Source organism: Seriola lalandi, unplaced genomic scaffold (genome assembly GCF_002814215.2).
Source record: "Seriola lalandi dorsalis isolate HSWRI2012SDOR001 ecotype SW California unplaced genomic scaffold, Sedor1 jcf7180002054553, whole genome shotgun sequence".
Lineage (NCBI taxonomy): Eukaryota > Metazoa > Chordata > Actinopteri > Carangiformes > Carangidae > Seriola > Seriola lalandi.
The window spans coordinates 777,004-803,246 of NW_019525106.1; the positions used below are offsets into that span (position 1 = coordinate 777,004).

The following is a 26,243-nucleotide window of genomic DNA, read 5'->3' on the forward strand; positions in this document are numbered from 1 at the left end:
CTTATAGCGAGAGTGGGATGAATAAAGATGCTTTTTTTTTTTTCTCGCTCCCTCAAATGAGAGTGTATAGAAACACTACCTTTCCTCCACAGGCAAAATTCCTCCCTTAGATAACTTTTGTCAGACCTTCTTTCCCTTGTGACAAGCTGACTGACAGATAATCTGACTGAAGGGTTGCGTCTTAAAAGGAAAGTGGCGGGTGAAGAAGTTGCCAAGCAAGCCCAGATACAGAGGAGCAGTCAGTGAGCTGGGGAGACAAGGTTATCCCGAACAGTGGGGAGATTTCAGCCGAACATTTCCATCCAGTTTATGATGAAAGACCGCTGTCATGTTAAAGATCAGATATGGAGTGGATCATAGAGATATGGAGTAGAAAGAGAACAGATTGGTGAGGCATTTAAGCGCCTGATGGTTCTGGAGGAGAAAAATGAAAGGCACTCTGAATCTCTTTAATGCACATTTGATTTTTGTGCTCTTTGCATTTGTGCGTGGTGAGGAACAAGTGTGGGTATAGCTAAACAGGGAGGCCCGTGGAGGATTCAGATTCTGCTCACAGAAAAATTCAACTTTTTCTTATTGCCTGTTTCAGATCTCACCAAGAAGGTGTGGGGGCGTTCGGCTCCTCAGAGCCGGGGAATCGATGGTGTAGGCGGGCAGAGCGAGGGATCAACGCAGAGAGGCGTGGAGGACAGGACACTCTTGCATCACTCCCCAGCATCCTTGGCACCTTATTGTCTTCCTTTGTGGGGTAAAACCTTTGAGTGGTAATGTGCCTCGGCCTAGTATCACCAGAAAAAGCTTGCTCTGTTTCTGCGTAGGTTGACTTCTTGCCCTCTCCGATTCTCATTTCTGAGATAATTTCTACCCGCCTTTGATTTGGTGTATTGGGTTGTACTGCCTGAAAGGTTTAAACGCAGGTTAGATAAGAGGCAGCAAAGTTTGAACAACTAATCCCACACTGGTTTAAGGCATGTGACGCTTTGGCAGCTCAGCCAACAGCAAAAATTATACAAGTTAGAACCGAGATGCTGCACCCACATTATTTCACCAATCTCTCTGTGAATCTCTGTAAAAACACTTTAGCCAGCGTGACTCTGCCGCAGCGGGAGATAAATCTGAAAGACCACAAACAGAATCAACCCCCATTCCCAGGAGTAATGGAGCTGTCACTTGCTAAATCTGGCCCCACGGTAACCCCCGAGGGGCAATGATATGGCACCCATCCCTCCGCACCAGGGGTGTCAATAGCAGAGTAAGCATGGTGTGTGTGTGTGTATGTGTGGGAGTGGGGGGGGTCTGATGATAGCAGTCATCCTCACTGGAATGAGGAAAAATAGAGGTCATTGTGTCACTGCAATCTCATGGGATAAGTGTGTGGTTCTGTATGTGTGCGTGTGTGTGCACATTTTAAAGTATAGTGTGAGTCCCCGCAGAGTCAGTGACAGAGGAGGAGGACTGACACTGATGTTCATGGTGAGATGCCGAGGTGATTGTTGATGCCTGGCTGAAGATGATGAAACCTGCCTGCATGAAATGGGCTATGGGAACATTTTCTGGTCCTCTTAAATCTGGAGACAAATAAAATTACAGATGGCAACAGAAGCGGGATCAAATGTGGGTTCTCGTTTATTTACTGCCTGGTAAGATCACATGCATTTTCCAAGACGTAATGGAACGTACCCCACGGCATCAAAGCGTAAAGCACGGCAAGGCAATCTTGCGTCCAATCTAAAGCTTCGGCTCCAGTAGCCTGTGTGGTCTCAGGAGGGGTGAGACATGCCTCCTCGCTCAGCCTCCCGCCGCTCTCCATCCATGGCGCATCTCCAGCTCTGAATCCACTTCAGCTCTGGACACCGGCGGCAGCGCTCGATCCGTCCGCCTCACATAGACACACACACACCTACACACACACACACACACACACACACACACAAACACACACTTTTACAAATGCAGAGTAGAAGACGGCCGGAGAAATCCTAGCTGATCGAGTGCGTTGATGGTAAGGCAAGACTTTTTTTTCTTTTTTTTTTTTAATATTCATCTGTTGTGCAATTTACGCGCAGCGAGCCGCAGCCGAACTGTTATCTAACAAACAAGATGTGGCATCGTGTAGATTATCGTGAGGATATGAGGAGGAAATTATATTCCCACACAGCTACTTAAAGTGTATCTGCGGTACTCAGTGGTGAGTTTATAGTAATCGCGTCCTACTTTACCTCCACATTGACTCAGTTTTGTGGTTGAATCTGCTTTTCTTTTCTTTTTTTAAAACAGTTATTATAAGCACACAATAGTTATTTTTTTTTAATCAAATTATAACCACAGGTAAAGGGGTTTGGATGGAGTTTATTGGCACTTTATTATCAATGTTCTCAGATGCAAATTAATAATGTTATCACTGTAACAAGCTTACAAGTTGCAGCTTTCTTATTCCTAAACCAATCTAGTCTATATCATGGTTAATTCTATCATCACTAAACTCTATTATTTTCTCACTGAATTTATCTTTCATTTTACACTGACAACCTGCTCACTCTGCGTGTGTGCTGTGTGTTGTGGATTTGTGCTATTTGTGAATGGACCACACAGTGTGAACAAACTACAGTCAGTATCCAACAAAGGAAATATATTCTCCAACGGACAAGACTGGATGAAGCATTGACCTTTCTCTTCATTTTTCCTTGCTCTCCTCTCAGTGCCATTGCTCAGTGTGTGTGTGTGTGTGTGTGTGTGTGTGTGTGTGTGTGTGTGTGAGTGTGTGTGTGTTTGAGTGTGTGTGTGTGTGTGTGTGTGTGTGTGAGTGTGTGTGAGAGTGTGTCTGCTGGAGGAATCATGTAGGACAAGATTCATCTTCTCCTCCTATCACAGGAGCTCCTCTGTAGCCCGGGGTCAGATGCAGCTCCTCTGCTCGCTGCAGTGCTCTGCTCTGCTCTCAGCCTGTGGCGTGTGTGTGTGTGTGTGTGTGTGTGTGTGTGTGTGTGTGTGTGTGTGTGTAGAGAGAGATAGAGACATAACAGGGAAAAGATGGGTAGAGAGATGAGAAAGATGGGGAGCAGGGCAAAGAAGACTAACTGGAGATTTGAAACTCCTCCTGGTGGAGCTACTGTTGCCCACCTCCCTGTGTTTCTCAGGATAGATCATCAGGCTTTGCCAATAAACACCTTCACGCAAAGGACCCCTGAACACACCGAGGTGCCTTAACAGAAAGATCTTTGGCACTGTCACATCCCTCAATCACTTGCATCCAAAATCCCTTAGTCCCACTCTCATCACTAACGTCTAACTTCATTTGTTGCCTTTATTTTCCACAGAGGCATCTGCCTTTCCTGCACCATGCACAAATGTCATTATCTGCAACAGTTTTGCTGTTAGCTATGTTATCTCAGCAGCAGCAATCCCTGTGCTCGTTGAATTTACAACTCAAACCTGCTAGAGAAACATACACCGCACGGTGTAATCTTCGCTTGATCCTGTCCCCGAGGCATTTATCCCCCTGTAAGCACTGTTATTGTATGAGGGATCCAAAGGCTGAGACCATCTGAAGCCCGCAGTCCCCTTCCAGCTGTTGACAGAGTGTCTATTATTCCTGGAGTCCCGGTGCGGGAGGACTTATGAGCCAGGGAGAAAGGAGGACTTGCAAATCAAATTGCTTTAATCCATTGAAGCATCTGTCTTCATTCTCCAGAGGGCAGCAGGGTGTGTAGCAGAGGAGCTCTGAGCTCTGATCAGGACCGGAGAGGAAAACAAAACCTATCGCTGAAGAATCATATGATGTGCCTTGGTCAGCCAGCTGTGCAGTGCATGTAGGGTATGGATGACAGGACTGTCAAATTGACAGATTTTTTTCCCTTCCTTTTAAGTGTCAGAGATGGAAAGAAGCTTGGTCAAAGTTTCTTATTATCTGCAGTCATTCATGCTGATATTTTTCTGCCTTTTCTTCTGTCTCTCTTGTCCTTCAACAAATAGATCAAACAGCTTTAAAGTTGTTCTGAAGCAAGATACAAACAGTACAGTGTCCTCATTTTTGTCATCCTGTCTGCAACTACTAGTCTAAGAAACAAAGTTTTTTTCCCCCCTGATGGGTTCATTCTGCGATTGCTCATGGTGTCAGCTCGATTTCTTTTCCCCTCACCCATAGAGTAAATGTCTTTGCTTTTGCGCTGTTTGTGATTAATGGAACATCAAAAGCTGATCTCAGCTCAGTGTGATACATTCCTGAGGATATGAGTGTGCCAGGGACACATAAACATCATTAATGAACAAGAGGCAGACTGGAGAGAGACAGAGTGACAGAAAGAGGGTGAGGAAGCAAACAGGAAGGAAAATGTTTATTTTTGTCAGTAATATGATGTATATTTACCTGTGGTTTTGATGATGATTGCTTCTGCGCAGACACTTTGAGTGATGGAGAGACAGTTTGCGCCCCAGGATCTCATGTGATTACCTCCCATCAGTTTGGTGCAGAGGGACAAATGGGTGGCAGCACCTTTTTTTTTCTAAATCCATTTGGAAAATCACATTTCCCTTTTGCTCTTTCATGCCCAGTGGCAAAGAAGTCGGAAGTGTACAAAGAAAACTTCTCTGCTCATCTATGTGAAGACAGCTATATTTATCTGGGTATGTAGCTCTCTGCTGGGCTTACAGGCTAATTACCCAGAGGAGAGGAAAGCAAAAATGAAATGCAATTATGCAACTGTGTGCACGGTATCCTGAATAGTGGAGCTATTGTAGATAGGTACATTACCGCTGCCATTTTCCACTAAAGGTCTGACCTCTTGAGTCGTGTTTTTCTGTGGAACAAATCTGTGGACCCTGTTGGAAACAAATCCCAAACCTTTAAACTGTCTGCTCAAAGCGTTTGGGCTACTCATGTGAGACATGTTAAAAGGTGTCGTCTGTATGCTCTCCTTGTGAAGAGAGCAACCTTTCCTGGAATCTGTATTTTTTATTTTTTTATGAAGCTGTGTAAATATTTAAGGACATCGGGTAAATAATCATATTTAATTTCTTGCTAATATGAAGCTACAACCAGCAGCCGCTTAGCTTATCTTAGTAAAAACAGGGGGGAACAGCTAGCCCGACTGTCACCTCTAAAGCTCATTAATTAACCTGCTATACCTTGTTTGTTTAATCCCCCATAACCCACGCTTTAGAGGTAGGATTTTGTTACCTTTGGACAGAGCAAGGCTGTTTCCACTTATTTAGCTTTATCTTAGTTTTGCTAAGCTGAGCTAACTGCCTGCTGTCTGCAGCTTCACATTAACTGTACAGTCACGAGACCGGTATCAATCTGTTCTTCTACCTATCTGAAGAATGAAAATAAAAGCGTTTAACTATTTATTTTATTCACTCAAATGACGAGCTATTTTACTCCCCAAGAAAATGCTGCTACACAGATTGAAGGAAAAAGGTTGGATGGGAAAAGTTAATACTAAATACTTTACTTTCTGCTGTTGAAGCACCTTCGAGCAAGAATCCTAACTGCTCCAGTAGGAGCTCCTCATTGGGCATCAGTATCAAGCTGCAGGCATAAATGAGTGGAGGCTGCAGTTGTATGGAGCAGGCAAAAAAAAAAAATGCATCAAAATGAAATTACATTGTGTGTGTGTGTGTGTGTGTGTGTGTGTGTGTGTCTCTGTGCCTTCCTGGCGGCGTCAGCGTGAAGGATGTAGAGCCAGGGGGGGGGGCAGGATGGAGTGCTCCTGGAAGACGGTGCTGCTGCTGGTGTGCGCGTCTCTGGGGGTCCAGTACACGGCCATCCGTACCCTGAGGGACTCGCTGTCTGGACCCTGTCAGGGAGCCTACCACTGCCAGACCAGACATCACAGAGGTACGCTTCAACAGCCAGTCCAGATTGTGCCACATAGTGCTCTGCCTCATAACAAGACAGCATGAAGTGTATATAGCTACAGGCGAGTATGGATATATGCTCATGTTTAATGCAAAAATAACATCAATGATGAACAATTCACATATATTGTTACAACATTTGGTTCCTCAGCACCAGCAGAGGGCATACACAGACACCCTCATCACTTGATTGGTATATATTAGTAATATAATATTAGTTATATTTTAGCAGATCTGAGGAAAGCCTTGTGTAAAGAGATTCAGTAAAGAAACAGACAACATCAAGAATCAAGCTGCGGCACCACGCTGTGTCTGAGGCAAAAGAAAAAGGGAAAGGGATCATTAACTGAGGGAATTCCCAAGAAGTGGGGAAGATAGAGAAATGAAATATGTGTGATTCGTTTTACAATTATCCTCCAATTTATCTCCATTAATCCCCTCTCAAAGCGCAGCTGCAGCTCGCCGGCACCGAGCTCCTGTGTACAAAAGCAACATCCCCTTTGCAATCAACTCCTCATCAGCAGTAATTACACGTTAGCTGTTTGCACTATATTTAGAGATCCGCCATTTCATAATGCCCCTCGATAACTACGAGCAGACAAGCATCTTACTCATGCATGTTTACCCCCTAAATTATTTAAGCTTTATTGGCTTGATTCAGTAGTTGGTTTTCTCCTGAAGTCGTGACAAAACACTGACTTACTTTCACTTTTATGAACTGAAATCACTTTTCTTTTCCCTGAACTTGAAACTAGGAAACAGGTTGTGTAATGTGTTATTTAAAGCTGTTACTAAGCTTTACTAAGAAAACATGATGAAACTGCTTTCAGTGTCACACAATATGAGTCAAACATGTAAAGTTTATGAAAACTGTTTTTCTTTCTTCAAGACTCCAGGTGGAGGGCATTGTGCGATGACAGTTGGATGCCGGTTGAGTCGCCTCGGAAGCACATCCTGCTGTTCGCCACCACGCGCAGCGGCTCTTCCTTCACCGGGCAGCTTCTCAACCAGCACCCAGGGATCTTCTACGTGTTTGAGCCTCTCTACCACGTCCAGCAGGCCTTCACTAACTCCAGCAGCAGGCTGCGGCGGAGCCTGGACCGTCGGGCCCTGCTTGGAGCATACAGGGACCTCCTCCTCAACCTGTACACCTGCGACCTTCACTTCATGGAGAATTACATCCGTCCGGAGCCCCAGGACCACGTCACAAGTTCCTTCTTCCGTCGAAGCTCCAGCCATGCCCTCTGTTCCCCTCCTGTGTGTTTGGGGGGAGGGGATGCGGCGGCCTCTGATCCACCTGATGAAACCTGGTGTCCTAAGAAGTGTGGGGCCCTGAACCTCACTTTAGCTTCTGTTTCATGTCTGTCTAGAGGACATGTAGCTATAAAGACTGTGCGGGTCCCTGAGGTGGGAGACCTCCGAACCCTGACCGAAGATCCGCGTCTGGACCTGAAGATCATCCACCTGGTGAGGGACCCCAGGGCCATCCTCACCTCACGCATCATGGCGTTTTCAGATCAGTTCCGTGCCTGGAAAATATGGAACGCAACCGGACGACAGCCTCGATATGTGGACCTGTCGCAGATCACCAGCACCTGCAAGGACATGGTGGCCTCTGCAGAAACGGGCCTGCAGAGACCGGCGTGGCTGCGGGGACGCTATTTACTGGTACGCTATGAGGACCTGGCGTTCAACCCAAAGGATAAGGCCACGGAGATCTACAGGTTTGTGGGGCTGGAGATGGAGCACAGGGTGCGGATGTGGATTGCAAAGAACACCAACAGTAACGTGTCGTCTCCGTCCGAGTGGAACTACAGATACTCGACCACCAGAGACTCCAGAGCGACTGCAGAGAGCTGGAGGCTTCGGCTCGGCTTCGACATCGTGAGGACTGTGCAAAATCTGTGTAATGACACTCTGGCCCTGCTGGGATACAAGCAGGTTCACTCTGCAGCTGAGCTCAGAAACTTGTCCTATAGCTTAGTGGAACACAGGACCTTTCAACCAGCCACATGGTAGATTTGATCAAAGTTTAATGTTATTTATTTATTTATTTTCTGTTGTCATAATGCTGATAAAATGAATGTAATTTATCTTATTTTTCAAGAATGCTTGCATTTTTCACTAGGTGTGTCAGGTTTTAAAAGGGCCAAATTTCAAGCGTGTGTGAAGGCGGAAAAGGCACTGATCCAGAATAAAGTCTATACTGCTGTATGTCTTGATTGAAAACTCTGAATCCTGATGTGAATATGATCTATGCTTTTTTTTCATTATTCAATTCTCTCAAAATTTCATTGTCTACAGATTTTAAACACGTAAAAATATCACCCCAAAGACTCCAGGATCCATTTCAGAGTAAATTTGACGTCAGACAAAAGCGTGATGATCCTGAAGGTGAGACACACAGGAAGTGAAGAGGATTTATTTGTTAATAAAAGGAGGAGAAATTACAGGGCTTGCCTTCCAAGTGTCTCTAATGCATTTTGGAAAAGGATTAACACGTCACATGTGGTAGGTAGGATATCTTTGCCGGAGCAGTCTCCTGCTCAGCAGCTCTGTTTTCTATGTGAGGATGTTGAGAATATGGGAATATGTGTTTTTTCCTTCACTGTAAATACTTAAATACTGTACATACTCATTCACTGTCGGAATGCAAGTGTGCAAATGTTATGTACTGGATGTGTTTGGGCATATTTTTTAAACTTTTTAAAATAAATAATTCATATGTAAGTAATACATATCTACCACACTGCTGAAATCTTGTTGCGACCATTTCTTTTTATTTGAAGTCTGCTTTTATTTCTTTAATCCTGAGAGGAAAGTGGATAAGTGCACAAGTTTTAGTGATGAAAACGGAGAATGGTGCAAATTCATTGTTCTTTTATGTTGTAATCCCTCTGTATTTGGTTTGTTTCACTGCCAAATTTCAATCCTGGTGATGTGTCTGTAGAAGATATGTGTTTGACTCAAAAGAACACACGCTACACATAATGTGTTTCATTTTGAGTTGACTTTGAACCTCAGAAGAATAATACCAGGATCATTCAGCAGTAGCAGCTGTCAGCAGTGGAGTATAGTCAGAGATTAGACAGCAGCAGGTTGTCTTGCCAGTTCCACCATTTGAAAATGGTCTTTGTATCCAAACAGAGAAAGGAAGCGTGCCATCTCCAGACACCAGCCCATTTATTTCCATGTAGCGCTCTCTTGAGATAAATGCTGAAAGTAGTTTCTGAGGAAGAACTCATTGCATGAATCATAGCCAAGCCTCTGAATGACTGTGATTTCTTGCCTTTCAAAGGCAAGCATTGCATCTTCCTATGGAGGCTGCAATTGTATCCTACTGGGAGCTATGAGCTCTAATACTTATTCCACCAAAGAAAGCCACTCCTCAGTGAGGGAAAGTATGCAATTTGAGTGGAACGGTCATGCTGCTCTCCGAGCACTATTAAGTCTGAGGTGAAATTGTCCCTTTAAAAATGTATTTTTAGACACCCACTCCTCCCTATCCTTCTTGTAGCTGTTCTATAGCTGCTGACAACAGGGATATCTCAGCGCCGCCCAAAGAATTGATCTACAGATCCAGCTGAGGAGAAACAGGATTTAAGATGCATGGAAAAAAGAGTGGCCGTCTTTCTTTGAACTTAATCTGCAAGGCTACACAAACTGGCCATAAAGCAAAGCTTTATGACACCCGGGGAGATGTGCTTCATTGGTTTTTCCATCCTCACCCTGACTCCCAAAGCTGCAAGTGGCCTGAGTCAGCCGTCAGCTAATTACCCTTTCTTTGCGCTCAATACAGGCAACCCCTCTCTGTCTCCTTAACTGTGCTGACAAATTTAGGTCTTATCAATACCGGTAACAAATATGAGGTGCTTGCTGATATTGGGAAAAGCAAAATAGCACACAGTTAATCTACACCAGTGGTTCCCAATCTTTTTTTTTTTTGTGAGCTGTACCCCACAGCCCTGAACTCAAGTACCCTTTCACATACACTATTTATTTTAGCCATAACCCATTAATTTTAGTTTATTCGCACTCTAAACTAGCTTTCACACACTGAAGACTTTCAGTGTTATAGATGACTCAATATGCTGATATTTTTTAGTCAAGCTTATCCATAGTTTTTGCTCTCCACGCTCACGCTCACAACTGCAGACGTACCCCTGCAGGTACAGGAAGTTGTCCTGGCTGGACACACATAACAAAGGTGCAGAGGTCAGAGTTGAAGCAGGAGGAGCACACACACATTTATGGACTAGAAAAAACATAATCAAGCCAAGATTTCAAAAGGTGAAGTAATCATTTTCATTCTGTAAATGGTTTGTGGTCGTGTGGAGAGGGGGCACGTGGACATCTGTCACACCGGCAGCTCCTGGGAAGCGTGCAAGGCAACACTTTGACTTTCTTCTCTCTGCTGTTTTTTGGAATCAGGCAAAAGATGTCTTGAAACTTATTTTTAATATGTTCTGCTGTTTGTTTTTTCTTTTCTTTTTTTTTTAAATGTGTAAGCTGCTCTTACATCAGCTCGTGTTGAGAGGTTCAAATGTGGAAGCAGTTGGGCGGTGATTTGCATGTGTGTGGATAACAGAGAAAAGAGGAGGTTGACTTTGAATGTTGAGACACTTTTCAGTTATTTACTTATTTATTTCTGTCAGCATGATGACAAAGTGGAAATAGCACCATAAACTAAAACTTCAGTGCGGGTGGAGGCGAGATGGAGGAAGATCTCCCTCAAGCTGAGAGGTTTAAGGTTGAAAGCTTGATTAGGCAAGAATCTCTGCTGCTCTCAACTGCACTGTGAACAGCAGAAAGCAAAAGAAAAAGGAGTTTAATATAGCCACTAATATTGTGTTCATTAGACTCGAACCCATTTCTTTTGCTTCAACATCGCTGGAAAGGAAAAAAACAAAAATCAACAAATGTTTTCCTTCAGCCAAACTTCTGTGGCTATTAAAGTTCAAGACGGATGAATATCACAGCTTCATTACTCTCTTTAACAGCTCCAGGTCACAGGCATCAAGGAGCACAGGCAGGGCGTGAACCAGCTTCCAACAGCGTTTGATAAGCACTTTCTTGACCTTCTGGCACCGCTGTTGTGTCAGTCGAATCAGCTCTATCACGTATAAACCCTCCCCTTTCCTCTGTTTGGCTCCATAGTCCGTCTGTAATCAGCAGCCCTAACCATTCGCCGGTCATAATTAGTTGTGGGAGCGAAGTAGGTCGTCCTTGGAGTTGCTCCTCCAGCGGCAGGTGTGTCATCCAGGTTCATTATCCCACTGTCGATTCTTTATGATCCTTATCTGGGCGAGCGGCCAGAAAGTAGGTAAAATTATGCGCTCCCCTCTGTCACACTGACACATAACCACATGCTGTGATTGAAATCAGGCTATTTATCTGCACATACATGTAACTGAGTGTTCGGGGAATAATGTAAATATGGCTGATAGAGGCTTGACAAAGGTGAGACCAGGCAGCAAAAGAGGCAGAGAACAATTTACATCCTTCTGTTAGCGGCACAAATTGCACACCTCATAGGAGAACATTGATTTAAGAAAGGTCAGTCTGGTAAGAGCAAAATGTATAGCCTATTGACAATCCTGTTAAAATGATGTGAAAAGTGCTGTAGACGACCAGAGAAACATCACCAGGAAACGAGCATCCCTACTTTGTATCAGACTTACATCATCAGTCATCATTTCCCTCAGCCTCTTAAGGGCTGAGAGCCACTTGAAGGTTTCGTAGGAAAATGTTAAAAACTGTTGAGAGAATATATCAGGACCTCCAGATGTTTAAGATCAGCACCTTTTTTCCTCTATTGACACGACCATGAAAATCCCAGTAGCACTGGGACAAACAGTTTTAATTTTTCATTCTCCTGACTGGAAGCCAAAGATGTCGTTTATGGTGAGATTAAGGGGCACTTAATACAGAATGAAACCACTTTGAGCCACAGTATCTTTATTACCGGAGCCACTCTGGCCCTGAGCAGACATCAGCCTCTGTCACACCCATCATTCAAATACAGTTATTTCCCCCCATGCGCACACACACACACGCACAAACACACCAGCCCTCCATATGCCCCCCAGGCTCTTCATCGGTCATCTTTACCTCTCTGTTTCTGCTGCTCTGTTCTCTCTGTTCAAAGCATGTGAATTCTTCTGCTTCTTTTTACAAAAAAATAAAAAATAAAACTCATTCAGCGTGTAGCCAAACTTGCATTTTTATGACATCTCTCCCCAGCGTTTGTTTCCAGAGCGAGTTCACACACAGATTATTTATTGTGTTTTCCACTGATCCTAATAAGGGGCTTTCACAGCAAACATCAAAAGGCCAGCTGGCGGAGCTGCATCTTGGGTACAGCTCCTCAAGGTAAATGCAAGCAGGCCCCCATCAAACTTGGCACTGTCAGCAGTATCACACACACACACACACACACACACACATGCAGTTTAAAAAGAGACCAGTGAGCCTCGACAATAAGTATTTCATATATAAGTGAATAAGCTTCAGCAGCAGCAATCCATTTGAAGCTCCATATGCATACATTATTATGGTTGGAGTCATCTCTTAACTGTCAGCAAGATCTAAATCATGAGTTTACATCTTTGCAATAATTAAATGCTCAATTGATCTTGTCCTTTATTGCTCTATTGGGTGGAAAACACACTCCGCGAGGGCATATGGTGATTGCTAAACTGCTGTGATACTGCAAAGGGTAATTAGGCATATTACAATCTGAGGTAATAGGCATTTGAAATGTTTCATTTTAAGAAGCATCTATAGCTTAGGAAATGCCAGGGCTGTTTTGAGCTTTACTTTTTTCTTGATGCACAATGAAACAGTGTCAGGACAGAGACAGATAGAGAGGAAATAACTCACCAGCATCAAACAAAAGGGCGAGTAACAACAGGCTGAGGCCCCTCAGTGTGTAAAGAACTGAATATTCACACAGTGAGTCCATTTCTAATACAGTCTTTGCTGCTTGACTACTGCAAGGCGGGGGTGGAAGATGTATTCACATACTTCAATGAAAAAAAAACCCAATACCACAATGTCTCCATTACAAGTAAAAATCCTGAATAAAAAATCCTACATTAATAAAAGTACAGAAATGTATTTTAAAGTATCAAAATTAAAGTATTCTGCAGAAAAATGGCCCCTGCATCTGACACATTATTCAATATGACATGAGTGTTGGAGAGTAACATGTAACTAAATTACAAAACAAATGTAACTGTCATCTGTTACAGCGGGTCAGACAGGTGATCTGTGTGAGATCTAATAATGTTAGGGAGAAGATGTTAAGATGACATTGAAAATATTTTTAAAAGACAATAAAAACAAGTCAATTCAAAGTGCTTTACAGAGGCACAGATTAATGAAAGACATTAACAATCAGACATTATGGAAACCTTAATATTGCATTTAAAAGATAATAAAAACAGAAACAAAAGCAAAAACAAGCAAATAAATAGTTAAAAATGATGACGAGGTAACATATGTAGTTTAATAGAAAGCCACAGCCACAGCAAACGATAATGTTTGAAGCCCTGATCTAGATGATCCTCATGTATTCAGGAAGCTTGTTCCACAGTTGGGGAGCACAGAAAGTAAAAGCTGCTTCACCTTGTTCAACTTTGATTCTGGAAACACCGAGTAAATCTGTCCTGAGGCGTCTGGATGCTTCGTAACATACAAGCTGACGATATTTCTGTCTATATAGTCATGCAGTAGTTAAGTATAATTTAACATGAAATATGTGTGGTAAAACCTTAAAATTATACTTAAGTCCACTTGAGAAAACGTATTTACTTTTCACCACTGATGTGACAGTAGCAGTAAAAAACCTTATGACTCCATCAAACAGATAATAGATGTTTAAATAAGAAGACAGAGCGAATTAAATCATGGCTGTAGCTCGGAGCACAGCTCAGGTTTTGTTTCTCCTGGTCTCCTCAGGGTGCTCTCAGTAGAATAGAGTAGATCAGTCTGTCTACTGGTGTTCAATCACACACCCCACTGACGCCCCTCACAAGCCAGAGCCCGAGCTCCTCTAAAGGATCCTACCCTGAGGACAGTCTTTCTTCCGGAAGGCTTTAGAAGACCCAGTCCAAATCTTTTTCAAGTGAACAACACTCAGATGTTTTAGATGTTGGTATTGGTCCACTGCACCGTGTCTCCCTCTCTCTCTCTCTCCCCCCACTCCAATACTCCCACCTCCTCCCCCGTTTGGCATCTCTTTCATCCTTTCATTTACAGCTCCACTTTCAGAAAACAGTAGGCGGGAAAACGTCTGTGGGATTTTTTATTCTTATTTTATTTTCTCTTCTCCCTCGCGGAAGTCTTTTTAGACTAAAGCGCAAGTGTGAAGTGTGGGCTGCAGGATCACAGAGGCAGTAGGAGGAAGGTGTGATCACAACCCTGTCGGCTTCAGATCGGATCACACATCGTGCCTTTCAGAGGTCTGTGAGTTTGATGGGCCCCCTGTTCTTCCAGCCCACTCATTGCAGCTTACCGCAGCTGAAGGTTTCAGGGGCAAGTTTGAGACACAAAGACTCATGCAGTTTCTTCTTTTCTTTGTTTGGCTTTTACCTAACATACTTTGTATTGAACCACAGTGTGTGCACACACACGCACAGAGAGAGAGAGAGAGAGAGAGAGAGAGAGAGAGCTTCTACTGTCTAGATTAAGGTATACCAACACTGTCAGCAGTTCCTCAATGAATTCCCAACTATCTTTAATTTTCAGACTCATCCATAATTCACCAACAGAGGGCACCGAACAGAGCGACATCTAGCTGGATTAAAGGCCCAAATACTGTATCTTTTCCTTTCAGTTTAATTTGAATAGATTTCATATTCATTGAAACGGCATATGAGCCATCCAATTTCAATATATTGAAAAGAAAAAGAAACAGACAGGATGGAGTAGACACGGTGGGGAGATGGACCCTGACTACAAAAAACATCAGCATGGATGGCACTGGGCTTCTTTTTGGACGTCCTGAAGCTGCTGCTGATTTAAAAGAGATGACAAGATGTCTTTTGCAGATATTTTCCATGTCTCTTGACAATTTTGTCTTCACCTTTAAAGCCGTACTCCACTGAATCCTGGCGTCAAGCGTCAGAGGCCGACACATCCCAACTTTTGGTTGCAAGTATGAGTTACACTGGGTCATACATTTAATGAAAAACTTTCGTCAAAGCCCTGTGATTGGTCGGCTTTGACCTCCATTCAAGGTCTTCTCATAGGGTAAGGAGCTGTCATAAAACTTGATAACTAACTAACTACTTAGCTGCTTCTGACGAAACTAATTTTTTATGTAATGGCAAAAATAGTTTAACATTTGGTAAATATTTAGCATAATTGAGGGTTAAATAAACAAGATAAATTATGTAAACAACACATTTATTTTAACTGTAGTCAGGCTGTCTGTTTCCCCCTGCCTCCAGTCTTTATGCTAAACTAAGATGACCTGATTACAGCTTTTGTGCTTAAAGTGATAGTTCAGGTTATTTGACGTGGGGTTGAGAGGTCCTTCTCTATAGTCAGCAGATTGAGATCAACACGCTCCCAGTTTAGAGAAGCAGCCGGACGCACCAGCACAGAAGCTGAGTGAAGTACTGCTGTGGACGGGGGCCATCCGCAAAACACTTAAAAAAAAAATGCCTTTCTAAAAAGCACAAATCTGTTTTTTATCATCAGTATTCTGAATATTTCAACTACAGTGCGCACTGTATTACTCCACAGATCAGCTGTTTGAGTCACACAGAGGCAAGCATAGTTGCACTTGTGCGTAGGAATACAGTAGTTCAACGGTTGAAGAAATGTAGGTCCAAAGGTAAGGGCTGTTTGACGGAAGATAAAGTGGTGAAAATATTGACAGTAGCGTATACTTCATCTGATATTAGCTTTTTACTTTGAGCATATTTGTAAGCGGCTACAAGCCATTTCTTTGGATGGCCCTGTTCACAGCAGCACATCACTCAGCTTCTGTGCCAGTGCTTCCTGCTGCTCCTTTAAACTGGAAGCACGTTGATCCGAATCTACTGCAGGTTGTACACTGACTATAGATCAGTACCTCGCACAACCCCACGTCAAATAACCTGAACTTTCATTTTAACGCAGACATGAGATTGAGAGGGAATTTTTCATCTTATGCTCAGACAGAAAGTAAATATCAAAATATTCCTTTAAGCGATGGCAGAGCTACAGTATGTCAGCCTGCTTGTAAACCTTGATCACCATGCCCCCTCCTCCTCTCCCTCTCGTTCTTTCCCTCCCTTCTTTTGTTTCCAGTCACAGAGCCGCGGTCCCATCAGTACCTCAGGGCTGACATGTCCGCTGATGCTAACAAATGACGAGCGTCCCCACTGACAGCAAGTCCATCTGTCTGTGTCAGAGTAATTGAATTTCATAAATATAATCAGAGGGGTCTGCTATGAAGGGACCTGTAGTCTGGTCTTCTTTGCATCATGGTTGTGTATTAATCCACACACTGTCTGCAGCCACATTAATAAGAGCGAGCACAAGCATGACTACCGCAAAACACAGATAGACGTTGGCTTTGTATCTAACGAGTAATGAGCAGAGAATCTGCTCCACCATTTGTCTTATAATCTAATAAGAAGAGGAAGTTGCCAGTGGCTTGCTGGCTTGATTGATCGGGTAATGGAGGGACAATTGATGTCCCACTCTGGCGTCATGATGATTTGCTCTGGTTTGAAAAGGAATTGTACTTAAAAACTCTGTTAGACAATTTGACGTTACTCAAGTGCATGAATATACTGGAGGCAACCAGAGGCTGTTATTGATCAAAACAAGAAATAAAACAGAAAACTCTAAAGCTACTGAAGGCAAATGGACTTGAGACCATAGATCTTACTCATTATTAGCCAAAGCAGGACCACAGTATTCCCACTGACCAGCATGTGCAAATTCAGCGTTAAGTGTATGTTCTGCTGAAACAGATGCTTCACAAGAACCATATGTTCAATAGAAAGCATCTAATTAGCTGTTAAATGAGCCGAGCTTTGACCTGAGAAGCTCTCTCAGAGGGGTAGTTAATCCCTCTTGATGCAGTTTGAGGAATTATTGATCCAAAGACCCATCAAGCTTTGCGCCACGAGGATGCTATCGACCACAGCACCCAGAGAGTTCCTCCACTCAAACTACAAACTTACTACAGAGAAATAAAAATAAATAAATAAATTAAAAAAATAGAAACTCTGCATGTAGATGATCACAACAAAGAGTGAGCTGAAGACCTTCAGGGGTTCTCAAAGACAGCAAACTAATTAGTGGCAATAAAGACCTCGAAAACTCCTTTGACGACGGCGCCCTCGACAGAGATGATCTCACACTCAAGCTGAAAAGAGCGATGCAGCAGAGATCAGGGCTTTCTCGATGTACAGTATATGTAAGTAGCTTCAGTTAGACAAGCTGTGTGAAATGACTCCATTCAAAAACCAAATAAAAACTTGAAATGATGCGTCTGAAGTTATCTTTGATCCATCTGATCCATCTAAAGCCACCATGGCTTCAATTAACACCCAAAAGAAAAAACAATCCGTCAAACACCACCCACTTTAGATTTTCATTTGGAACAATATTGTAGCACAAAGATCAAAGCAGCAAATAACAGGACAGATGACCGAGACATTGGCTCCCTTTGGCAAGCATTCAGACGGATGACTGTGATGTCTGCCAAGCTGCAAAACCCATGTGGACGAGGTCACAAGCAACGATTGGCTGATTCACTCGCTCTCATGTTCAAGTCCTGATAGATTTCATTTTCAAAACAACTGATAGTTTGTCGCATCTGCTGTGCTGTGGGACATGTATCCTGGGATGTGAGGAGAGTGCCAGCATATGGCAGATTTAATTAATGTGAAACATCTCGTCGTCTACCTCCCTGCAGACAGTTTAGGTCTGGTAGACCCAGCAGACCTCCTGTGTTGTTGGGACTCACAGACGCTTCCAGACTAATTCACTCTGTTGGGTTCACCTTACTGAATTAATTAGTGTGCTCTCTGCCCAACTGAGCCTGGGTCTCACATGCTCCCATGCAAAGCCGCCAGCATGGGCACCGAAGTCGTGAGGAAAAGATTTCAAATTCAGGTTGAAAGTTGCCAGTGCGACAGAGCTGCTGAGACCACTTTCGTCTTTTGGTCCCCACTGTATTTTGCCTGACTTGCAGAAAAACAACTAGAAATTTGATTTGTCTTTTTTGAGATTCAGTCACTGACATTCAGCCGAGATGCAGAAGCTTATTCCTCAGATCCCCCGGATCAATGAGCGTCTTTCAAGGTGCTGTTTGTACTCAGTCATTTTTTTTTCTCTGTTCTGCTAAGGAGAGTGCTTCTTTAATGGATTTGAACACTAAACTGATGAAGGAGCATTTATTGGCTTATCAGGACAAATCACATTTTTGAAGAGGCTCTTAGAATCAGAGCTCCTGTCTGTAATGGAATAAACAAAATGGCCTTGTCTCAAATGGGAGAGTGTGTGAATCCACGGTTGCCAATAGAAAATACATATTCCAAAAGAGATAGCCTACCAAGAAGCGTTGGCTACTGCACATGGTTTTGTGAAAATTTGATTAAAATGATTGAGCCCTGTGCCTGCTGGCATGCTAAGTGCTTCACTGGATATTAACCCTTTACTTACACTCAATAAAACGTCCCCATACAAAGTGCAACAAAACATAATTTAGAAATGAAAGGTTGAGAGCTGTTTGGGCAAATGCGATGAAAATTGCCAAATAATGCATGTCCAGACCCATAATCTGAGCCACAGCATTAAGCTTTAACTCTATTCTGCCTTTGGTGTGAGCTGAACTGTCTGAGCACTCAATATACAAAGAACCCCAAAATAGAGAAGAAATGAAATATTGAGATTTTATGGAAAAAAGTTCAATAACATTTTTGTTCTTCCCAGTGGCGCCTCTATGTTTCATCTGTGCACAGAATAACTCCAACCACATATTCAAAAGAGGAAAGTCGATATAGGGAGCACAATAAAAAAAAAAAAAAAAAGGAAAAATCAAATATCATCACTCACCATCTGACAACATGACAGCTATATTTAACAGCACAATCTCATATGCAACATCTTTGAGTTATTAAATCAGCTCGCCCTGAGGAAATGTGAGAAAAACAGCATTGATCTGGGGGCCAAACACAGTGCTCTGTCATTATCGACTGACCCTACTGTCAGGAAACAACCTGACAAACTATTTTCTCTGGAAACACACAGAACAAAACTGGATAATCAAGCCATCAAGTAGGTTGGCAGTTTGAGATCATTCAGGGCCGATTTTCAAACAGTTGACACTAATATCATGCAAATAGATGATGTCCATTCAACTTGCATATTCAGATTCAGATTGATTCTGCATGAACAAAAGAAGAAAATGAATGAGGGATAGAGCAGTCTGTATGTATTTCCTTTATTTTTTATTCAGTATGAAGTCCATTCTCTGTTTTATCAATAAAGATATAATGAATTCACACACATCACGTAAACAGAATCCTGGTTGGTCAGGCAGCCTTTGACCATTTCCATAGCAATACATTTATAGAAAAGGTTTTTTGAAAGATGGATAGAACCATAAAAAATCTCCTGTTCATTGGCCCTGAAAGATAAATACCAACCATGTCAGCCATGCAGCACATGAAAGACTAGATTATTTTCATAAACACCAAAAACCCACCAGAAATTGACCTAAGGGGAGGCTCATGTTGACTGGTGAGAGTGGGGCTCTGAGTTAGACAGCCATGGTGTGAAATCTTATATAAAATATTACCTTTTCTTATAAATAGATGTAGCCTGGTTCTATAGAAGGCGGAAAAAAAAAAAAAAAACCTGTGGAAAATAAACTGGTGCAGAAATAATGTGATTCTAAATGCTTCATGAAAGCAGTGTTTGTGGGGGGAAAACATCCAGTCCCAGTGCAGCACAGATACACGTGTATGTCCAAACAAAAAATAAGCGTTTACTTGAAAATCATCTTGAGGGCAGTGGAAACAAAATGTAAACACAACACTGACTTGTCACCTATTAATAGATATGGCTGACATGTTTGGACATGTTCACCTTCATTTGGAGTCATGCGTCTTGCCAACTCATGTATTTAACTTCAATATTTACTCTCCTTTTAGCTCTGTTTTGGTCTCCGTCAATTCATGAGGGAAATATCGGTAGCTTTAGCTGCTAAATGTTGTTAAACCCAGTTTAACAGGCTAATCGCTGACTCTATACAGTCAATGAAAACATACTGATTACAGCAGCTTTAAAGACAGCTTTAAAATGATCTAAAATTAAATACTAAAGCATAATTGGTTCTCACCAGGATATTGTTGCTATTGTTTTTCCATCCTCCCTTGAATTGTTTTGTGACCTGCAATGTCTTCAGCGGTAGCGAACATGCCTCAGGGTTTGTTCAGTGAATATCATGCTTGTGTGCAAACCATTAGGGAGGCTGTAACTTCGCTGGAGGGAAGTTACCCCCCCCCCCCCCCCAATTAGAGCCACCCAGTCATTTTGCCCCCCTGCTGGTCCAAAGAGTAACCTCATAATGGTAGCAACTTGCTGCTAATCTCCCATCTCAAAGACAGGAAGACGGGCAGACCGCATGTCCTGAGGCTGGCATAGCGAAGCTTTTTGTGACAGACAAGAACAGTGATGGTCTCTCTCTAAGAAAGAGCCTCATAGCCAAGCACTCCCTGTCTGAGCAGCTTTTCTTTACACAGTCGTGTAATACATAGGTAACTCCAAAGACACCTGTTTACCATCTCTATATTGATCTGTTGCTATGCTACCACATTGTGTTGCCCCCCTTTTGTTAGATCTGAGAACTCTTCACATTCATGGTTTGCAGGGTCTGATGACATGGCTAATGGCGTCTCAGCAATCTTATCGCTCAAGAGCTGCACTCAAGAGCCACTCAACACCAGGAGGCATTAGTAATGTTCTTAACATCAGAGGAGCAGGGGCTCTTTCAGGAAAGAGACATAATACAAGAGACCTGCTTGGTTTGGTTTGAATTGATAAGATAAAAGAGCACAATATTTTGCCTTAAGTGTACAAAAATAAATTTCCTTTCAATTTAGAATTTGTTTCTGAATGCAAATATGTCTTGTTTTTTCATTGTTAAGTTGATGGTGGTTTGAACATCATGCTAAACATTTTAAAGAAAAAGGAATAGTTGTACATTTTGGGAAACCTTTGGAAAGTCTTTGTGTTAAGTCTGGAGCCAAGAGGTGATTAACTTAGCTTAGCTTAGCTTAGCAATGATTTTAAGCAATGGCAAACAAAAAAGGAACAAAACCAACAAGATATAACATGTTAATTAGTGGGCTTCAGAGGTGCTGCCAGGCAGATTTTATCACCTTTGGACAGAGTTGGGCAAACAGTTCCCCCGCTTTAAGTGTTTATGCTAAGCTAAGCTAACCTCCCCGAGCTAGCTTCATACTTTAAGCAGTCTGATGCTTTTATATACTTTTGCACATGAATGCAGTCAAGGATAGAGGGGAAACAAGATCAGAAGAAGAAGTGTGGCTCCATCAATCTCTGTCTGTCTCTGAACCTTGGGCAGATGGCTCTTTCTTAAACCAGCGTACTCACACAGATGGAGTGCACAAACACCACACATGGTCAAGGGTAAAGAGCTTTCTACTCTGCAACATTTTTATCAGGTCAGGGTGTCACTCTTTGGCTCCCTCAAGTCTGACAAGTGTGTCCTCATTTCAGGCATGGGGACAACATATTCATGGATCCTTCACCTTTTAAATCCCCTCCAATCCCTTTTAACACTGACCTTGTTGTGCATATTTTTAATTCACATATGTGACCTCCTTTTTGTTTCAGAAAGAGGAAACAAATACAGTCTCTGTGCCCTTGGTATTATAAGGGCTCCCAGTGTGGATGACATTGGTATTTAAATGTGGAGAGGTTTATTTTGGCTTTTTTTGTGTGTCTGATATCAATATGAATTACTTCACTGAGAATTAAACAATGCAACACCAGATGTCAGACGTTATCAATGGGCCTCATCTGAAAGACCACATCAAGAGCTTGCACAAATTTAGCGGCGCTGTTCACGCACATAAGGCTGAGTGAGTAATGACAGACATGATAGCTCTACGTTTGAACTGTTGATTTATGAGCACTGATGCACACCAGAATGATAATCAGAGCAATAATCTTGCTAACAATCAAGCAGGATTCACGAAATGAAAGACATGAATCAGTGAGCGACAAACACCTGAGAGCATTCACTTACAAACAACACAGAATGACTGCACTGCAAATGGCTGCAGACATCATTTACAACATGAAGGGAGAGGTGCAATAAAGCAAATTAAGTTTTATGTGTAATATGTATTTGAATTAGAGTATGATGCATGTGACATACTAATGATGTCTGGTCAATAATTTGTTTAGTAAACTACAGATGTGATCAGTGAAGGTAGGTTCTGACTCCTTAGGAAGATGAGGAGATGGTTTCCTTTTCTGTCAGTTTTTCCATGCTTTGAGTAAATGAAATTTCGGTAACCTCTATGGGGCAGCAGCAGAAATGTCACATAATAGATATCTTGAAACTTTGGCACATTAAACCAATGAACTTGCCATTTCATTTACACACATTTGTTTTGTTTTTTGAATGCGCAGTATGTAACTTCTGCTGCTTTGGGTCTCTCAATCATCGTGAAGTAAGTTGTTGTCTTTACCACAATTGCCAGACTCAGTTTTGATTTCCTTCAGTGTCAGTTATTCAGGAGGTTTTTACCGGGAGCTGAATTATACGGAGAGCTCTCCTCCTCTCCAAAACAATCAGACCAGGTGATTATAACCGCTAAGAACACAGAATAAATCAGTTTCACGTTAAAAGTCAGTGTTTCATTGATGCTGTTTGGCGGACATGAGACGTAGGGGGAGGGCTGGGGGCTAAGACTGCCCAGTGCTTGCTTGATTTTATTTCTCTGGTAACTTAACATACAGACATCCAGTGACACTGAAGAATATATTTTTAAAATGTGGCTTAAATGGATAAAAAGTCAATTTTGATGCTTCTGGCAGGCAACTACAACGGCGGCATATGCACATCAGAGATGTTATATGTAACTAATGTATAACAGTCATTTTTAGATATTTTTAGACACAAAGTTACATAAAGCTTTAAGAAAAGGTACAACTAATTGACAAAACAACAAAGACAAAAGAAAGTCAACTGATAGTGACAATGGTATAAACTACTTAGGAAATTGTAGCTCTAGTGGGAACGAAACATCTGCAGTGATTGATCCGTGAGAAACCAGGTCAGACACCTGTGCTGAAAACATCTGAAAACAGCAACTTGGGGACAGAATCAATCAAATCCTGAATTATCTGAAAACGTCACAGTCTGCACAAAGCACAAAATGCTGGCTGATCATTACTTCCATTTACCTTTGCAACCATGTCATTTTGGTTCGATGTACGCTGTGGTGATGGTTTGGTAGTCAGCGGGAGCTCGCTCAATGCAGGTGTCAGACAGGAGCTGCACACAGAGATTTGTCCCAGTTAACAATCGATGACGAGGTATCTGGTTGACCTTTTTAAAAGTCGTTTGACCAATTGGACTTGATCTAAAATGCGTATCAGATATTGCAGTCATAGTTTATTATTAAACACTGCGAATGACAGATTTGGAAATTGTGAAATTAGACAAGTGAAATGATACCAAACCAAATATAGATTATAGGTGATCAGAGCCTTATAGCCACTGATATTAATGAGATATTAATATATCAATAAAAATAATAATACTTATTGAACAGATGTAATTTTGTTAATATAATCAGTGGAATATATATATATATATATATATATATATATATGTATGTATTAAATGACTAATTAACTAATTAATTAGATTAATTAATTAGATTTAAGTAGAAAATCTGAATTTAATTATACTAAAATTATACTTCAGTTTCCGATAGTCGGGGTTTGAACACTTGACTCGTGCGAGGTATGTTTACACACAAGCCTTATCTCGTGTGGGTCTGTTTGTGAAGTGTAGAGGTAAAGATTCTTTCGTGCCATAAAATTTACTGGAGAGGAATGTTGTTTGCATGATTTAAGATTTTTTTGTGTTTATTCTGGTGTCTTGAGTCTTTTAAGCCATAAAATCTGTCACACTGTGACATTTAAAATGTGGACTGAATATCAAGTAAAAAAAAGCTGTGATTTGTCAATTGGTGATTTCATCCAGTGATCAAAGGACCTGATGATCTTCTGCAGAACATGTCGGCTAATCTGGGACCCAAGGTTGGAGGTCTGTTTATCAGAGTTTGTGGGAATGTGCTCCGCGCTCACATTACAACCACTACATTAAGACCATCTTCTCCACTGAAATCATCTCATCCTCCTAGATCTACTTTTGTCTGACACAACAGTGAAGTGATCCATTATGTGTCATTCACAGGCGGCTTGATAACCCTGCTTGTGTGTGCCTTTGTGAGAGCTTTACTGCTTCTCAGGCTACATTACTGCTTCTGAAACACCCAACACAAAGCCACAAGAACACAACACCAGAATCACCGGACTATCTGACCTTGAAAGCAATATTTGTATAGATGTAGTGTGTTTTATGCTCTAGAAGCGAAACACATTGACCAAAACTATAATTAATATAAAAGAGATCAGGAGGCTACAGGACTGCTATTTTTTTTTAAAAAGAAGAGCAATTTATGTATCTAGGTTACATGGCTACATCTCTCTGCAGGAGGGCTAAAGTGGTGTAATAGGAGCCTGGTGCTTGTCGTATACTAAAAACAAGTTAATCCAAACATGGTTTAAAGCTGCTATAATATAATTTTTTTTTAATTTTTTAAATACAAAAATTGATCACATCACTATTTTTATGTGAAAAGGTTGTTCATAGTGAGAAATCTACAGAGACTTGCAGTTCTTCTCAGCTCGACGTAGTAATTTGATTTTGAGCATCTCTCTGCACCTTGTTGTGGTTTTATGGTCTCTATCTTGAATAATTTGGCTCAGTCTCACCGCTCACCGAAAGAAAACTCAAATCAACCAAACAAGTTGCGGGAAGTATGGCCACACACAGCATTACAGCATTATAGCACTGGATGATGGCCAGAAGTGTTTTTGCAGAACATTATGATGTCATAGTGAAATTGACTTTGACCACCAAAATCTAATCAGTTCATCTTTGAGGCCAAGTGAGTATTTGTGCCACATCCGAAAAAATTACCTTTTACACATTCAAGAGGCCAAAAATGTTGTTTTGTGAGGTCACCAAGACCTTGACCTTTGACCACCAAAATTTAACCAGTTCATCCTTTAATCCAAGTGAATGTTTTTGCCAAACTTGAAGAAATTTGCTCAAGGCGTTACTGAGTTATTGCGTTCACAAGAATGGGATGTACGGACAATTTGAAAACCGATAGCCTTCGGCTCGGGCTGTCGTCGGCGCGGAGGCTCAGTAAGTACTATGAGTCATTGGCGATCGTAATTACAGAACATCACTTCCACCTTTTCTACAGAGGAATACACCAAAAGATATTTATTTATTGACTGAATGAAGGATCTGTGCTGGATGGAGAGTGTAAATGTTAATTAGTCACTTTGTAGATAATGTACACCTAGTGAAAGCCTGAGTATATCATCACAGATTTGGTGTAATTGTATAAACGTATCACTTATAAATGACGTTCCTATGTCTGGGCAGAAAACAAGGAGATTATTCATTCAGAGCTAAATATCATGGACGTTTGGTTATCATGGAAAAGTGACCCCTGCGTAGAGGTGTAGGCAGTGTAATGATGGTAAAAGAGTGAAAAGCACTTAATAACTGAACTTATCAGCTATGAATGAGAGATTAAAGGTCATTGCCGTCCTGTGAACATAATGGAGATCCTTGTAGCTTGACTTGACTTTTCTGGGTGACACCAAGGACAATTTTCCTGCCTTGGCTGCACAACAAAGTCTATTCTATTCTATTCTATTCTAAACCAGCAGATTGCGTGGTGTGTTTGGTGTGCGCAGTGTCTTTTCGAGCCCTTTGGCGCTTGTGCTTCTATAAGCCTCCTGGTAAAGGATGATCTTTAAGACAATCCCTGAGTCACAGCATGCCGGAGGTAATAATGAGTTCCCACTGAAGTAAAGCAAACATCATCCCCTGCCAGCATCTCCACAGCATATGAGTTTCAAAATGTGCCACAGAAGAAGAGATAAAACATATTGCCTCGCTGCAGAGCTAACTATGAGCTATTCTTTGAATGAACAGCTCCTTTGTTACACTTACATGGTGTTAATGGTCCCTTATCATCTCAGAGGGACTGAAAACTTATTTTCAGTTTGTGTCTAAAATCTAAATA

The 26,243-nt window shown here is 41.9% G+C and overlaps 1 protein-coding gene across 1 annotated transcript; it reads left to right on the forward strand.

Moving 5' to 3' along the window:
• Window positions 1–1,686: 1,686 nt before the first annotated feature.
• LOC111661784 (carbohydrate sulfotransferase 1) lies at window positions 1,687–7,959 on the forward strand. The gene is made up of 3 exons (XM_023415448.2): window positions 1,687–2,002; window positions 5,662–5,833; window positions 6,743–7,959. The coding sequence occupies exons 1-3, from the start codon at window positions 2,000–2,002 to the stop codon at window positions 7,870–7,872; spliced, it is 1,305 nt and encodes a 434-aa protein (XP_023271216.1). The 5' UTR covers window positions 1,687–1,999; the 3' UTR covers window positions 7,873–7,959.
• Window positions 7,960–26,243: the final 18,284 nt, after the last annotated feature.

What these genes read in the sequence shown, in the direction of transcription:
- LOC111661784 (XM_023415448.2), top strand. An exon ending in CCAGACCAGACATCACAGAG is followed by an intron (nt 5,834 to 6,742) that starts GTACGCTTCAAC and finishes TCTTTCTTCAAG; the next exon opens with ACTCCAGGTGGAGGGCATTG.